Genomic DNA, 18,404 nt, shown 5'->3' on the forward strand with positions numbered 1-18,404 from the left:
CCTCGCTGAAAGGCATTCAGCTCACGCCGTTTTTGTGTTGTGTAAGCTCAACCCTGTGCACATATCTCCGTTTTAAATCAAGGGTGCCAGGAAGTGGGACGGTTTCGATGACCTCCTGTCTTCCCAGCCCGCCCTACCTACGCGCGCAAAATTGGCCTCTTTGCACACCGTAGGTCCGCTCCTCCAAGATGGCCGCTCCCACAGGCCACAGAGAGAGAGTGCAGCCATGTTACCCTTGAGGAAAATCCAGAACTGCAGTTGTCTTTTCACTGCAGGAAAGTCTCAGACCCTTGTGGGCTACGGTACGTCTGTGATGAGGGAGGCGGACAAAGTTCAGTGAAGTTCAGCCATCAGCTGATCGCAGTGATGTCTGCAGAGAAACAGGTCAGTGGCTGGGTTTTTTGGTGGACAGTGAAGAGGGAGGGTCTGTCGCTGTCCTCCTTGGGTGATGCAGGTGGAATTGCAGGGAGCCCTAAGAGGTCCGTAATGGGGATGTGTGAGATTGAGGTGCCCCTTGTCAGGAGGTGCTCTTGTGGTGACAGATATCCAGAGATCAACGACTTAGTCCTGAGGGCACATTTTGGGGTTACTGCTGCTAACTCTCTGTGGCCCTCACTGATGCGAACTGGAGAGTGGCTGGCGTTTGTCCGTGAGTGCTCTTTGGGGTTCGAGTGTGGTTTGGGGGCTAACTGCCAGATAAACTGTTTCCGGGTAAATGTATGGGGGTGGGGTCTCTGGAATTCACCGGGGTGGTGGGAGTAAGCATCTGGAGTTCCGATGCGCGTGTGGGCCGCTACTCTGGAAGCCTGGGTACCTGGGCCTCTGTGTGTATTGAGCTCAAACCTTGGCTGCTGGAACTGATTTAACGCACGTTCACAGATGGCTGTTGTAATGTGTGCATAGTTTCATCTATGTCTGACAGCAGTGTCTGTCTGTTTTGCATTCAGATCTTGCTATCCACTCAAACATCATGCAGCCAAAGAGTAAGTTGGGTTCATAGCACTAGTCTAGTGTTGTCTCATTGCACATAATTTACCACCGGCATCCGAGTTCCATACACAGAACTTTGGGAATAGCGATACTGTAGCTTGGGGGAATTTAATGTAAGATGTCGATAGTAACCTACTGCATTTTTTAAGAAAGAAAAAAAAAGTTCATGGCATCCTACTGCCTTTGAGGTCCAAGTACTTCTTTACCACTAGTTTTTGGCATCCAGCATCACCCCTTACTCTTGAACTATCAGAAATGAAAGGTTTTTGGCTAGGTGCACAACCCAGAGGTCCAATAGATGCATATCTAATACTAGATTGTTTTATATTTAATATGCAGCTCATCTTTTGTACTGCAAGATTCCTGCCCATTCCTCTTGGCTATTTCTTTTCAGATTCTTTCTGACACAAGTGAAAGAACATCGGTGTCACTGTAAGTTCTGTTCCCAAAGGATAATCCTTGTCAAAATTTTAATGTATTTCCATGTTAGGCTTTGATATTACGTGCTTACTATTCATAATTCAGATAAATTGCATAAATGAGACTATGATTTTTTTTTCACTTTATTTCATGTAGAAAACATTTACAAATTATGTTTAATGTGTGAACCGGTGGTATAAGTGAATTCACATTAAATGTTTGCATACATTTATGTATAGGTGAAAGGTTTAAAATATTTAGGTATCATTTTAAGGAATATTTTATGGTTATGCATTTACCCATGGATTTGTCCCCTGCCTTTCATCTCCAGTCTAGACTACTTATTTTTAATGCAATTGTAAATGTGTTATTTTCTAACTCCCCTTTCCTTATAATTTTCTATATGATAAAAGAGCAATTAACTTTAAATATTTACTTTATATTTAGTCATGTTACTAAATTCTTAACATCACAATATCTTTCTCTCCACCCCACATTTTAGTGGGAAAATTTGCAAACAGATACAAATATTGAAAAAATTTTAAAGTAACCACCTATATACCCTACCACCTAGATTTTTTCATTAATCACATTACAATAGCTTTATCGATCCTCTGTTCATGCATGTCTTTTGTTGTGGGTTTTGGTGCATTTCAAGTAAGTTGTGGACCTTTACCATTACTCTAAATACTTCTGTAATCACATGATTAATTAAAGTTCTACAGATAGCCTTTTACTTGTTTCCTTTGTTTACTTAATGAACAGAGATTTTTATTTATTTTTTTAACAGAGATCTTTTTTACCAATAATTTTGGCCTGCTCTGAAATGCAATGAAAGTTTACTTGGAATGAAATGAATCTGATTTTTCAATCCAGATTCTGCCCGTTGCTCATAATTGCGATTAGTATGACCTGTGTCTCTGTCCTTGTTTGCAAAAAGAGGAGTTAAAATCTCTCCCTTGGGGTTATTTTGAAGATTCAGTGAAGTAAAATAACTAAAATAGTGATTTGTGATGGCAAGAATGTAGCATATCTGAGTAAAAAAGGTTGCTATTTCCTCCATATAATGGTTTTGTGTTTTTTAAAGTTTGTATTTACAACTCATTTTCTCTCTCCCTCCTCCTTCCTGGTTTCTCTCTCTTTTTTTCAGTAATGAAAACTTTTAAAGCCATGAACTCAAATGAATGACCTAGCAATAGCAATTTTATTTTGATATAGAATGCTTTATTTTTCTGATTTAAAGCTAAGTGCTCCTATGAAAAATATAAGGAAGAAACTGAAAATGACCTGTCAAATATCACATTGTTGTCAACACTTCCTTTTCAGAATTATTTAGAAATGGGTTTTCAGGTTACCAGTGATACTTTTCTTGTCCGTTTTCAATTGAATTAAATTATTCTCATGAAATGGTCTGCTATTTAACACTGACGCTTGACTTGTGTGTCCTTTAGGATGTATACTTTTTCTACTTAAATTTTGTAACAAGCCACCTGACTAAAGAGGTATTACAGACGTATTAGGCAAATACTGATAATTTGCCTCTTTTATATTAAAAAATCATCTTTGATTCTTTTTCAAACTGTATTGCATTGGGTAATTTTTCCAAACCCAAATTCTCAATTCTGCCATTATAGTGTGAAAACAGCCGGACTAAGACAACAAATGGCTGTGTTCCCATAAAACAGGTGGTCTGGGCCCTGCTTGTTCCATTACTGACTTTTTTATTAATTATTATTTTTTATTTTTCAATTACAGTTGACATACTACTCCACCATCTTGACCGGAAGTACCCCTATTGACTCATGATTTAGATGATCATATGGCTTTTCTGCTCTAATTTGGCGTTGGGCAACTAAGCCCAGGGACTAAATCTGGCCTAGTGCCTTTTTTTGTTAATGAAGTTTTATTGGAACCCAGCCACAGCTATTTTTTTTTAAATTAAATATGACTGCTTTTAAGCTACAATGGTAGAGTTGAGTAATTGCCACAGAAACCATATACATTACATTTTCCCTCTCTTTTAACATGAAAATTATTTATGTTTCTGAAAATTATTAGTTTTATTCCTGACACTAGAGATTACAAATAACATACAGCCTTTATTTGTCATAGTGTTAGGTAATTAGTGCTTTTATGCTCTTTGCTATCTGTCCAGAGGTCTTGAACACTTTCTCATGTACCCACCTCCTAATTTATATGCTAATTTATATGCTATCCTGGTATATTTTAACTCTTAGGTTTTTAAAACCTCCTGAGATATGATCATTCTTTTTCCGGTCGGTACTAATTTAGTCTTAATCACTTATTTATCAATTTTGGTCCTCTTCACTTCTCGCTCCTGTGCTTACATCAGAGACTCCTTTCCTTTTGCTTGAAGAACACTTACATTTGCTGTGTTACAGGTCTTCTGTTGAAGAATTTTCTCTGGTTTTGCCTAAAAATGCCTTTATTTCAGTTTTATTGCTAATGGACATTTTTGTTGAGTATACTGTGTAGTTTTATACTTATAAAATACTCTACTGAGCATTAAGAAGTGGATGGTAAGGAGAAATTAAATAAGACACTGCTTATTATTTGCATAGTACAGTGTTCGTCAAGTGGAAGTCTGTGTACCCTGGCATGTAAAAACACTTCTGAAGAGGTACACAGATACACGTGGTTTAAAGGAAAAAACGTAAACCTCCTAACTCTAGGTCTGCTTTCCTCAAATTCATCTGCCTGAGGATGCCCCTGCCATTTGGGTATCAGGCTGTGCTGTCCTCCTTCCTACATCCCCTTTCACAGTCTTACTACTTCCATTTTACAAAAGAAAGCTGTGCTTCCCAAATATTGGGAATGTTAGGTTTTGTTGGCCCAGAGGTAAAAGCTTCTGGAGCACTTAATAAAAAAGAGATCTTTTGGGGCTTCAGTGACGACATCTAGGCCTAAAGAGTATTAATTTGCTCTTCAGCCCGCAGGTGGTGACTCCCCAGGAACAAAAGGGATCAAAGAAAAGAAGGAAGAGGAGATTCAGGACTTAGCTATCGTCATTTCTGGGTACATCCTTGACTGGAGGCTCATAGTTTTGAACAGAAATTTCGAGCTGGTTCAGAGGAGCTAAAGCCAGAATTTCCCCGTTAGCAGCCATTTCCCAAAACGAGAAGAATATGATCCAGGCCCAGGTGACTTTTGGTTTCTTTTATAAGTCTCTCCTGTATTCCCCAGTGGATATGCCTGTAAAAATCAGGGCAGTTAAGTAGGGGAGTTTTAACTGGGAATAGCAAGACTTGGAGAAATCTGGACAAAGTAGGATCAGGAATATATTATTCATAGGATTTATACTCCATGATTCATTTTGGAATATAGAGTGTGACTGTGCAAGACCCTGTGGGTTACATTAACTGTCAGTGTACATCTAATATCTGACAGCCATCACGTGAGAATCATAAGTTATGTGATAGGCATTACTATGATCTGTTTCTACTCCCCATACTTCTTACACCAGATGTGTGGGTTTTTCCACACCAACAACCAACCAGTTCATCAACTCTCCAGACACCAACTGAGTGTCTACAATTTCATTCAATTTGGATACTACCTGGAGTTACTGTCATACTGCATGAGTTTAAGGGGTTCAGTACCACAAGACCGCCCTCACTTCAGGTTCCCAGGATATGCATACGTCTGATAAATTGGGGGTTCCTACAATCCCTTCCTTGGGTTGGATAATTTACTGCAATGACTGACATAACTCAGGAATACTTTACTTACATTCACCAGTTTATTTTAAATGATACAACTGGGGAACAGCCAAATGGAGGAGATACATAGGGCAAGGCATGAGGGAAAGGGGAAGGACCTTCCATGCCCTCTCCAGGCAAGCCACCCTCCATGTGTTCACCAACCTGCGAGCTCTCTGAGCCCTGTAATTCAGAGTTTTTTGCGGAGGCTCCATTCCATAGGTGTGGTTGATTAAATCAACGGTCATTGTTAAATAGCTCAGTCTCTAGCCTGCCCCCCTCACTGAAGGGCTGGGGAGGAGCTGAGAGTTCTAACCCTCTAATCATAAGTTTGGTTCCCTTGGCAACCAGCCCCCTTTCTGAAGCTATCTGAGGGCTCACCAAGAGCCACCTCATTAGATTTGTTATAAGTAACACAAGACACCCCTCTGTCACTTCAGAAATTCCAAGAGTTTTAGGAGCTCTTCTCCCACCAACTGTGGCTGAAGATCAAATATGTATTTGTATTATATCACGCTATCATAGGCTTCAACTGTGAGGAGAAAGCAGACCAGCTCCTCAAGAGATGTTCATGCTTCGTGGCCCATAGATCTGAAATTCACGTAGGTCTTTGATGATTCTTCGTACAGGTGATGCGGTGGGTGGTGTCCTTACGTCTCATAAATGTAAAAACATGTTTCCTACAGCTGTTTCTTCATTTTACCTAATATGATATTAACCCTGTCTAATGATATACATGCATACATAGGCTTTGTCTGTGCATATATGTGTCCATATATATTCTTTAATAGTTTTTTTAAACAAATATGCTTAATCATCTAATAATGTTTTGTGTTTTATATACATTTTGTACAGTTTCTGTTTAGTATATTAACCATGGAAATTAGCCTGTATTGTTTATGATTCTAGCATCTGGAATCTCTTCATTATTGACACAACTGCTCATGGTGAATTTAGGAATCTATTATTCATCCACTTATAAATAGGATATAGTTCAGTGTTGGCAAATAAATGCTTGTGAGTTAATAGAAAAATATATATTGGTCTTTGCTCCCAGTTCCTGTACAGAGCTCCTAAAATTGTTGTAATTTCCTAAGAGATAGGAGCACTGAAAACATTTCTTGTTCTAAAATTGGTCTTTGACCCTGTTCCAGACACAGGGCTCTTGAAACCCTTATAATTTTGTGGATGATAGGATTGTCTTTTTTTCTAATGAGGTGAGGTCACTACCTCACCTTATTTTTTCTGGGTGAGGTCACCAGAAAGACCAAGCCATGATTAGAAGCTGGGAACTTTCAGCCCCATACTCCCCATTCTCTGTGAAGGGAGGAGGACTGAAAATGGAGTTAGTTATCAATCATTCCTACATGAAGAAGCCCCCATAAAATCTCTAGAATATGGGGTTTGGAGAGCTTCTGGGATGTGGAAGTGCTGGGAGAGTGGCGCCTGTAGAGAGCATGGAAGCTCCGCCACTTCCCACATACCTGGCTCTATGCATCTCTTCCATCTGGATGGTTGTCTGTGTCTTCTATCATACCCTTTTAAAATAGAATAATAAATATAAGTAAACTGTTTCCCTGAGATCTGTGAGCCTCTCTAGCAAATTAATTGAACCCAAGGAGGGGGTCGTTGGAACCTCTGATCTATAGCTGGTCAGTCAAGCCCAGGTGACAGCCCGAACTTGTGACTGATAACTAAAGCTGGAGGGTGAAGGGCCGTCTTGTGGGACTGAGCCCTTAACCTGTGAGATCTGATGCTATCTCTGGGGCTATAGTTAGAATTGAGTTAAATTGTAGGACACCCAACTGCTGTCACAGAGAATTGCTTGCTGTGGGGAAAAACCCACACACATTTGGGGACCATGAGTATCAGGAGTGCAGTATTCTGTGTGGGTAGTAAAGGAGACTCACAGAGAAGAAACACACAGTAGAGAAGAACTGGGTTTCTCCCTGCAGAAGAAGGAAACCAAAACTGGGTTTTTCCTTCACGATGCTCAAATATATAAAGATTGCAAGTGTTCTTACTTTAGCAAGAGGGTTTAATGGTATATATTCCAAAAACATCTTTGTATTTTAAACTTTGTTGAATGAATGGAAAACTGCCTAGTGACATAGTGTTTTACTAAGATTCTTATTCTATGACAGTGTATTAAGAAAAAAAAAACTACCAATTTCGTTGTGGTGAAAGTGAGCAAAATAATTTCCTTTATTTTTTACCAAAAGGACACCACCCTATTAAACAGCACGGTGTTGTTACAGGAGTCCCTGACATTTGACGACGTGGCTGTGCACTTCACCTGGGAGGAGTGGCAGCTCCTGGTCCCCGAGCAGAAGGACCTGTACCGGGACGTGATGCTGGAGAACTACAGCCACCTGGTGTCAGTGGGTGAGGACGGCTCCCCTGTGTCACTCAGAGGTCCCCAGTCAGTGGCCTTTCCAGTTTCAGCTGCTTAACTCTTCAGAGTAACTATAGTTCTCTGCAGCAATGGTAGACTCTCAGTTCATCCTTTTGCCCCAGACAAGAGGGTATAATGTCCCCTCTCCTGAGAGAAAAGCCTTTGTGTTACAGACATGAAATCTCTTCATTCTCTAAAATGTAACACTCCCATGTTGATAGGCCCCAACTCACATTGTCTTTCATTTCCCACAAGCAGGGTATCAAGTCAGCAAACCAGATGTGTTCTGCAAGTTGGAACGTGGAGAACTGTGGACAATAGATAAAATCCATAGTCAGAACTGTCCAGGTGAGTGAGAGAACCAGCAAGGGGGGCGACCAGGGAAGCCATATTCTAGTCAGAGCTGTGACAGAGTCTGAGGAAACGTGAACAGCCCCCTCCACGAATCTTTCTCCCCACATGAGAACTCTTTTTCTCTGTACAAATTCAGAGGAAAATATACCCCTTTTTTCTTCTCTGAACCCTGACTTCTGTTTATTTTATATGTATCTTGTTTTTGTTCGTTTCCATACTTTTCTTCTTCATAGGATTCTCAAATCTTCCTCTTCTTCATCCATGGTCACCATGTCTGCCTGGGTTGCCATCACTCTTACTATGAAATTCCACTTTCCACTTCTCTGGAAAGACACAATTTTGAATTCATCATTTTTTTCTTACTACTGGGTCTTCCTGCCCTGTTAGGAGATAGTGATTTTTTTTTTCCAGAACATCCAACCCCATCTTGGATGTGTCCCCATGATAACCTGGTTTTCAAGGTGCATTTGCGTCTTTCTTTGGCTCCCCTTCCAGCAAGGTTCTCCATACTCAATTCTCATAACTCTTAAAGGTTTTCCTCCATTCCCATGAGTCAACCTCTTTCTGTTCTCTGAAATGGACTCACAAATTGACTTCTCCCTCAATATTATGTAATGTACGCTTCCTTCCTATGTATTTTACTCATCTTCATGACAACTGGTCTATGAGTTCCCATTTTATGTGTGAGAGCAGAAATCATCTTTCCTCCATCCTTTTATAAATTTAGGTTCTGTTTTAGCACTACACCTTTTAAATTCTACCCATCCTGGCATCACCTGGAATGTTCCCTACATGCTGAACTCCCTTCTTAAAGGTCTTGACTGTTTCATTTGATAAACAAGAAAAGATCTTTTTTGATTATTTTGTAAAAGATTTTCTAGTGTACAAGACACAACAACCGTGTCCGACTGGATATAGCCTCTAATTAGTTTTCTTTGTTTATACTTTGTCTTTTGTTATCTGTGTTATGACTCAATGTGGATTTGTGTTTATATAAATTTTGTATGATTTCATGTTAAAACTCAAATAAATGCTTGCTTATGGGGGGAAAAAGATCTTTTTAACACACTAGATGATTTGCAGCCCAAACTAGGTCATAACTTATGTCTGCTTCAGAAGGCTTCCTTCCTAGTTTTTCTAATTCAGATTTTTCTTTATTCTTCGATGTTATCACTGCATTTATTTTCCTAAAGTTTTTGTTTTCACATCATATTTTTAGGGTTTTATTTAGATTGAATTCATATACTATATAATTTACCAATTTAAAGTATATAATTCAGTGTTTTTTAGTATATTCACATAGCTATGTGACCATCACCAGAATCAGTTTTGGAACATTTTATATGTATACATTCTCATCGTAGCCTTGATTCCTATAACTTTGTAGTAAGTTTCGAAATTGGAAAGTGAATCCTCTAACTGTTCTTTCGAGACTATTTTGACTTCTGGATCTTTTAATTTCCATTTGAATTTTAGAATCAGCTTGTGAATTTCTGCAAAAAAACAAACAAACAAAAAACCGACTGGGATTTTGATAGGAATTACACTCACTCTGTATCTCCATAATTCCATCTTCACCATATTAAAATTTGGATTCATGATCATTGGGTGTTTTTCTTTCTAATTTTGCCCAACATTTTGTAAGTTTCAGAATAAAAGCTTTGCAGTTCCTTTCTTAAATTTATTCCTAAATATGGTATTCTTTTGTATTATGCAATAAATGGAATTGTTTTCTTCATTACATTTTTCACATTATTTATTGCTAGGATATAGAAATATTTTGAATCAATTATTTTCCTATCATATTTTGATGACACATAGTCCCAGGTAACCAGGTTTCCTGCCATGTGAAATTGCAGTGTCTCTTTCAGTGATCTCCATGATATGATATCACCTTGATTGTAAAGATACAGTCTTCTTCTGTCTCCTTCCTAAACATTCTTTAATGTGTTCTATACATGTGATTGTCTATTGCAATTGACATGATCACTTTATTCCTTTAAAACTTGCATTCTAATAGCCTAATGTTTTTGAAGCTAACAGCAGTACAAAAAGATGGAAAAAATAGACCTTTGACCCCTACTCTTCACATTGCTTTCATTCTCAATGGAAGTACTATATTATCAATAATAAACATACATCTTAGGGTAAAAATTGCTTTAAAGAAAATTAAAGCAATGGATTGAAGAGTGGGTGTTGCATCCTGGAACTGTGCTTTTAGAAGTGGGAATGGCTCTTTGTTGGGGTGCCTTTGAGCGCATGCATGAGGGATGTGAAAAAGCTCCCTGGAGTTTTCCAAATGTGAGACAAATGGAAGTTCAAAGACCTGAATCTGGAATGTGTTTGAGGAACTTCTGGGAAGCTTGTATGGATAGAGTGTAATGAGTGAGAGGGAAAAATAACTGGACATAAGAACAATGAATGGGGTGGTAACTGGAGGTTTTGGGACATAGGTCACACATTGCCTAACAAGGGTATTCAAGACCTTGATTTCATCTTGAATGAGTTGAAAAACCAGTAGGGAGTTTTGAATAGAGGAGTGGCATTATATAACTAATTTTTCAAATGGATACTTTGCCTATAACCTAGGAGGTAGACATTTTCAGGGAGGGCAGTGTACTGTTTTACCCCTGGTTGCAATTTGTAACTGTAAAACAATACAGATTAAAATCATCAAAGATAAAAGGTGCATAGGAAAGAATCCAGGAAAAACTAGACACAAGTTTCTAGTTGCCCTTTACCTGTGGAGTCACATGAGCAGTGCTGAATTTTCTCAGCAACGATGTTTAACAATGTATGAAATATTGCCAACCAGGGAAGCTAACCCAGCCTGCTGTCTCTAGCCCCCCAGAGTCAAAAAGTTATAGTGTTTTCCGAAGCCTGACACAAATATAGTCATGCACCATAAATCACATAGTTAGCATAAACTATCTGGTATGACCTGTGACCTCAGTCATAAAAAGACACTCTTCTCAGGCAGGATATTCCAGGGACTCAGAAGATATCTTCCAGTGATCAGCTAGGACAAGTCCTTTCTTTGGAATGTGCAGGGATTGCCTGCTGAATTAACACTTTACTACATAAGATTGCTTCCTTTTTATGTCGGAACATTGGAGAGTATGTTCCATCTAGACCATTAGTTGGAGTCTTAATGACAGAAGGTTTCGTCTATATTTGAGATTAGTTCTTTGGAAGAATTAGTTTAATGGTGGTCTGCAGAATGAAGAAGAGTGGCAAGATTTTAGAATATGATAACCCTTAGCAGTCTATCACACTTGTCTTGAAATCAGATGCTGAGGATCCACATTCTTATTAACCACTGTATTTGTTCTACACACCAGGCCATAATACTCCGTGTTTGGTTCTCTTTGGTGGGTTTGTTGAATTCCAAAACTTTACATGTTGAAATGACCAAAGCCTTGGCCCTGTGCCTTCACCTTTTATTCTACGTTTCTAAACAGTCTCATTCAGTACTTTCTTTGAATAATTTGTATACGTTGATGGGATCTATACTGCTATTTTCAGATAAGACCTTTTTTAAGATTTATATATTCAATCAGTTTCTTCATGTTTGTAATTGGATATGTAACTGTCATTGTAAACTTTATGTTTCACAATGCACACTAGATTTTCCCTTCATTCTGTGCTTCAGTAATATTCCTCATTTCATTAAGAGACATTCCACCTATCCAGTGGCTCAAGTACATAATTCCTGGAGTAATCCTTGAGTCCTCACCTTCATTAACCTCTTCCCACTGTTCCCATTGAGCTCCTCAGTGGACCTTGTCTTTTCTGTAAATATATTCTGATTTCCTCCACCTCTTGCATCTCCATTGCTGAAAGTCCAGCCTTCTAATCACTTGGTCTTTCTGGTGATCAGCCACATCCTGACTGCTCTGCAGGAACCCTGTGCTTAGTCACCTCATTAGCATAAACTCCAATGTGATTTAAAGGGCTTGTTATGAATAACAAAAGAGATTTCTATAGGAAGTCGCAAGCGTTTTAGGAGCTCTGTGTCATGAAACCAAATGGGCAAAACCAAATGTATTTCTTATTATACGACACGTAGCGTTGTCCCTAAATAATTATTTCACATGAAGGCATTTTGTAAAAGTTTTATTCCAAACAAAGATTATGAGAGATTACAAAATGATTCACTGTTCTTTCCTAGAAATCAGGAAAGTTAATGATCCTCTGCAGCATCACTTGCAAAGTCGAAGCATTCAGAAGAGTGTGGAACAATGCTGTGAACATAATATGTTAGTAAATATTGTTAATCAGAGCAAAAGTCATTTCCCATTCAAGCAAAATCATGATACATTTGACTTACATGAAAAACCTTTAAAATCAAATTACAGTTTTGAAAACCAGAACAGAAGTTGTAACTTAAAGAACTCTGCTGAGTTGAATGGAGATGGGACATCCTTTCTGCATGCTAACCATGAACAATTTTATACTGAAATTAAATTTCCTGTCATTGCAAAACCCTGGGATAAATTCCAGGTCATTAAGCAACAGAGAACTCACAACATAGAGAAAGCTCATGTATGCAATGAATGTGGGAAAACCTTCTCCAGAAAATTCAGGCTCACTGAACATCAGAGAATTCATGCAGGACTGAAGCAGTATGAATGCACTGAATGTGACGAAACCTTCTTCAAGAAATCACAGTTCAAGATTCATCAGAAAACTCATATGGGAGAGAAACCTTATATGTGTAATGAATGTGGGAAAGTGTTCATCAAAAAGTGTCAGCTCGTTTATCATCACCGAACTCATACAGGAGAGAAACCCCATGGATGCAACCTATGTGGAAAGGCCTTCTCTACAAAGTTTGGTCTCACTACACATCAGAAAACTCATACAGGTGAGAAGCCTTACATGTGCAATGAATGTGGAAAAGGCTTCATTGAGAAGAGGCGTCTTATTGCACATTGTCGAACTCATACTGGTGAGAAACCCTTTATATGCAATGAATGTGGGAAGGGCTTCACCTTGAAGAACAGTCTTACCACACATCAACAAACTCATACAGAAGAGAAATTGTATACATGCAGCGAATGTGGGAAAGGCTTCTCAATGAAACACTGCCTTGTTGTACATCAACGAACTCATACTGGAGAGAAACCCTATATATGCAATGAATGTGGGAAAGGCTTCACTTTGAAGAGCCCTCTCATCAGACATCAGCGAATACATACAGGAGAGAAACCCTATGTCTGTAGTTTATGTGGAAAAGGTTTCACCATGAAGAGTGATCTCATTGTACATCAACGAACTCATACTTCAGAGAAACCATATATATGCAATGAATGTGGAAAAGGCTTCACCGTGAAGAGTCGTCTGATTGTACATCAGCGAACTCATACAGGAGAGAAGCCCTATGTTTGCAGTGAATGTGGAAAAGGCTTTCCAGCAAAGATCCGCCTGATTGGACATCAACGGACTCATACAGGGGAGAAACCTTATATATGCAGTGAATGTGGAAAAGGCTTCACAGAGAAAAGTCATCTTAATGTACATCGGCGCACTCATACAGGAGAGAAACCCTATATATGCAATGAATGTGGCAAAGGATTAACTGGGAAAAGCATGCTTGTCGCACATCTGCGAACTCATACTGGAGAGAAACCGTACATGTGCAATGAATGTGGAAAAGGCTTCACCATGAAGAGTACTCTAGGTATACATCAGCAAACTCATACTGGAGAGAAACTATACAAATGCAATGAATGCGGTAGAGACTTTAGGAAGAAGACATGCCTCATACAACATCAGAGATTTCATGCAGGAAAGACTTCCTTTGTATGTACTGAATGTGGAAAGTTTTCATTGCGCAAGAATGATCTCATTACCCATCAGAGAATTCACACAGGAGAGAAACCCTATAAATGCAGTGAATGTGGAAAAGCCTTCACTACGAAGTCAGGGCTCAATGTCCATCAAAGAAAACATACAGGAGAGAGGCCCTATGGGTGTACTGATTGCGGGAAAGCTTTTGCCCACTTGTCAATCCTTGTTAAACATAAGAGAATTCACAGGTAGTCACTTTGGGGAGGCCTATTGCCAGTTATAGGCCCACAAGAAAATAGTATGCAATGAAGAATAACTTAATGCAAAGAATGTGGTATTGTGTTTACTGATCAATTATCTCATATTTTATATTGCAGAAAATTACTAAACACTCACATAATATCAGCCTTGATGAAGATATTTTAGGATACTCATTAGCTGTCTAAAAAGTGTATGAGATAAAACCTATGAATGTGACTAGGAAAGCCTTCAGTGGGCAGATCCTGTCGTATGTGATTATCATAGATCATGAATAAATGAATATTTCTAATTGTAGGAAAGCCTTTGCCCAAAAGTAAGACCTCAGTAGATGTCAGTTCACACTAGAGAAATAATTTTTGTATGGCAATGAATATGGCAGGGTTTGCAATAATATATGTTGCCTCATCATGTGCCAGGAGATCCATATAGAAATAACTTAATACATCAATATGGTGGTCTTTAGCAAAATATCAGATAAGGAAAGAAGACTTGAATGAAAGCATTCTGTCACAGGTCTAAACAGATAGTACATCTCACAAGCAATTGGGGACAGGATACCCTCAGACATATTTCTAGTTACCCTGTCATTGATTTTACAAATTTTAAGTAATGGCAGTTACTTTCATCATGGATTAAGTTTTAATATGTACAATGTAGGAGTGTTCTATGTCTATTTCATTAGATAATTAACTTTTGTGCTTCTTTAGTTCCAGGTTTAAGTGTTATTTCAGAATACTTGAAGTACTTCAAAAAGAAACTGAATATATTCATTTCATGTGTATAACAATATATTTGGATGTGTTTAACCAAGTTTATAAGTAGCATGAAGTGGTTTAAAAAATTAATATAGATGTCGTGTTTTTATAACAATTTTGAAATAAGTTTAGAGTCACAAAAACAAATATTCCAGAGATTTTCTAAATGCCCTACAGTCAGCTATTCCCAAAGGTAAAACCTTACGTAACCAGAGTTCAGTATCAAATAGAGGAAAGTGAAATTGTTACAGTGATGTTAAGTACAGGATTTATTTGGATCTCCAGTTTTAACATGCACTCATTTTTGTTTGTTTTTTACATATAGTTTTAAGAAACATCACATGCAGTTTTGTGTAACCAACACCACAGTAAAACTTCAGAATATTTTATCGCAAACTCCCTCATGCTACCCCTTCATAATCACATGCTTTCCCCTACACTAACCCTTGGCACCACAGATCTCTTTATATCTGTAATTTTGTCATTTATAGAATATTAGAAAAATAGAATTATTTATCAAGTACCCTCAGGAGATTGGCTATATGACCTTGTGAGAAAGAGAAAATATATATATTGGTCTCTGATCTGGGTTTCTGGCATAGAGCTCCTGAAATCCTTGTAAATTCCTAAGTGTTGAGTACTAGGAGCATCTTTTGTTCTATTAAGTGAGCTCTCGGTGGAATTTTCAGCTCTACATACCACCATCCAGAGAGAGGAGAGGGGCTAGAAATAGAGTTAATGATTGATCATGCTGAAGCCTCTGTAAAATCCCAATAGTCAAGGGTTCAGAGAGCTTCCAGGTTAGTGAATATATCCAAGTATTGGGAAGGTGACACACCCTCACTCTCTGGAGACAGAAACCCCTGCACGTGGGACCCTCCCAGACCTCACCCTATGTGTATCTTCATCTGGCTGTTCATCTGTGCCCTTTATCATGTCCTTCAGTAAACTGGTAAATTTAAGTGTTTCCCTGAGTTCTGTGAGCCACTCTAGCAAATTAATCAAACCTGAGAAGGGGGTATACAGAACATCCACTTTGTAGCCACATCAGAAGTTGTAGGTAACTTGGAGGCCCACTACATGAGATTGGCATCTGAAGTTGGGGGGAATATTTTGTGGCACTGAGCCCTTAACTTGTGGGATCTGACACTATCTCCAGGTAGATAGTATCAGAATTGAGTTAAATTATAGGACACCCAGCTGGTGTCATGGAGAATTGCTTGATGTGGGGAAAACCACACATTTGGTGACCAGAAGCGTTGTGAATGTGGCAGTAGTGTGCGTAAAGGAGAAACAGGAGATCCAGCCTGAAGCTCTCTGGGTCTCCTCTGCCATATGGATTGGGTATCAGACTTCATGCAAACTGGCTGCACCCAAGGTGTTCCTGCCTAATGACTCAGGGGCACTGTCAACTTTCTGTTTTGTCCAAACCAATGATTAGGATGCATCCCATGCCACATTGGCCTTGGATAAGTTCCGGCCTCTGAAAACTTAAGCAGTAGCTCTGAGCTTGTGACCATCTCTTGCAAAGAGAGGAAGGCACTAGGGTGCCCATAAGACATTTTCATTTCTTCCCACCGGCAGAGTCATGTCAGCCATTATGGCCACTCCCATTAGAAACTCCAGAATATGCTTTATGAGGTAATGGTGACTTGTTACATCAAAGAACTTGTGCAAGGTCAGAACTCAGACTTCCAGAAATGACCCAGAGCTCTGGCCACACACTCCTTTCAGGCCCTTGGTGTCCCTATCGACAGCCAAGGAGGGGCTTGGGAGAGAGCACTGGAATTGGAAGTGGTTTTGTGCCTGGGTTCAGCCTTTGGCAGGTGCCAGTGGAGTCTTCAGAGGCTTAAGATCTGGTGAGCCTGGTTCTGAGTGTGGATCCCAGGGAGAGCCTATGGAGTTGGTGAAGCAGGTATGCATGTGAATGTCTGTGTTTGGGGGTTTTAATGTGTGCTCAGTCACTGAGGAGTCTGTGCATTAGTGTGGGACCTTTGGTTAAGGCTCTGTCTGAAGAGATTAAGGACTGATGATCAGGGCTTAGGGTCTGTCAACTCTGCTAACTTGGTGATTGAAAACTGGGTGGAAGGTGTGTACCAATGAACACTATTTCTGTCTAAGTAGTGATTTAATATGGGGCTTGTGACACGGAGGAACTGGGGGTTGGGGAAATAATGTCAATAAACAAGCATTTTGGTAGTAAATTTCAGATTGATTTTGAGGTCACTTGTGGAGTACAGTGTTTTTCTGTTTAGGAACATAGGAGTCTGGAATTTTTGAGACCCATAGCCCCAGGCTAGTGGGTGCTTTGAAGCTCAACCTTTGGATGCTGGAAACATTTCCTTTCAGTCTTCAAGTTCCTTTTCAAGGTTCCTGTTAAAAAATTGTAAATAAATCCACTCTTCATTGTCCTCATAAAAATCAGAATAGTTCACCATGATCAAGTACCGTGTCTACAAATAAAGATAGGATTTTTGTTCATCCATGGCAGAGTTTATGCTTGGATATTTTCCTTTCAGGCTTATTGGACACAAGTAAAAACCATTTTCATAAATTCTCCATAAGACGATTTTGTTAAAAAATTTTTAGACTTTAACTTTCTAAAAATCGGGGTCATCTGTCTGTCTTCTATTATGGTTGTACTTCCTTGTATTGTTTGTGGCAAATAATAAGAGTTGCTGTTACTCCACCTTATTGCCAGAATTTCATATATTATTTTTTGTTTGTTTGTTTTTCAGCAATTCTAGTAGCAGGGTATCTTTATTACATTACAGTGTTAATTTGTAATTCCCTAATATATCATGTTGATCGTCTTTTCATATGCTTATTTGCCATCTGTTTATCTTTGATTGAATGTGTGTCCAAGGTCTGCCCAATTCTGAAATTGGGTTTTCTTATTATTGATTTTGAAGAATTCTATGTTCTAGATACCAGTCTTTTATTAGATATACGACTTGCGTATGGATGTGTTGAGATTTGTTTTTACTTGTTTTTGCCTATGGACCTCTAAGTGTTCCAGCACCCTTTGTTGGAAAGTCTTTCCTTTCTCCATTGAATAGCCTTTGTACCTTTGTCAAACAGTTGAATGTGTTTGATTTGTGTGGGTCTTTTTGTGGGCTCTCTATTCTGTTCCATTGATCTATATGTTTATCCTTTCACCAATGCTATCAATACTACTATAGGTTTATAAGTCTTGAAATCTGCTGATGTGAGCCCTGTATGATGGTTCTTACTGGTCAGAATTGTTTTTGCTATTTTCAGTGGAGAAACTTGGCAAACATTATCTTTACCAGGAAATAAACATTAAATCATTTTGATATGCTGTACCCCTAGATACAATGTGATGGGAAAGGGCCTTGATTTCTGAGGTGTGTTTCCCAAAATGCATAACCCCTGTTTAATGAAAACAACCTAGACCAACCTAAAAGATGGATAATATACACAATACCTGATGATCACCTCTTCAAAATAATTGAGGACCTGAAAAAGAGAAAAGACTGAGGAATGGTCACAGAGCAGAGAAAACCAAGGAACATGATATCTAAATGCAGTATCGTATCCTGGGTTGAATACTGGGACACAAAAACGATACTGGCAGAAAAACTTGTGCAGTCCTGAGTAGAATCTGTAATTTAGTTGAGTATTATACCAATGTTAATTTCTCAATTAGACAAATGCACCATGTTTATATATAATGTTCACATGATGGAAAGTTGA

General features: G+C 38.8%; 1 protein-coding gene and 1 non-coding gene across 2 annotated transcripts in view; both read left to right on the forward strand.

Annotated features, from left to right (window-relative positions):
• Nucleotides 1-185: 185 nt before the first annotated feature.
• LOC117035412 (zinc finger protein 615) overlaps nucleotides 186-18,404 on the forward strand; it is a 49,256-nt gene continuing 31,037 nt past the window's right edge. The window contains exons 1-8 of the mRNA XM_033129284.1: nucleotides 186-384; nucleotides 1,330-1,422; nucleotides 4,361-4,571; nucleotides 5,655-5,766; nucleotides 7,388-7,514; nucleotides 7,780-7,872; nucleotides 12,050-13,919; nucleotides 16,422-16,602. Of these exons, the coding sequence (XP_032985175.1) occupies nucleotides 5,743-5,766; nucleotides 7,388-7,514; nucleotides 7,780-7,872; nucleotides 12,050-13,919; nucleotides 16,422-16,602 (2,295 nt within the window). The 5' untranslated portion in view covers nucleotides 186-384; nucleotides 1,330-1,422; nucleotides 4,361-4,571; nucleotides 5,655-5,742. The remainder of the gene's footprint in view (nucleotides 385-1,329; nucleotides 1,423-4,360; nucleotides 4,572-5,654; nucleotides 5,767-7,387; nucleotides 7,515-7,779; nucleotides 7,873-12,049; nucleotides 13,920-16,421; nucleotides 16,603-18,404) is intronic.
• On the forward strand, nucleotides 886-1,062 carry LOC117035673 (small nucleolar RNA SNORA23). The gene has a single exon (XR_004425243.1). It is a non-coding gene; the product is annotated as a small nucleolar RNA SNORA23 (small nucleolar RNA).

This window comes from Rhinolophus ferrumequinum, chromosome 15 (assembly GCF_004115265.2).
Source record: "Rhinolophus ferrumequinum isolate MPI-CBG mRhiFer1 chromosome 15, mRhiFer1_v1.p, whole genome shotgun sequence".
Taxonomy (NCBI): Eukaryota; Metazoa; Chordata; class Mammalia; order Chiroptera; family Rhinolophidae; genus Rhinolophus; species Rhinolophus ferrumequinum.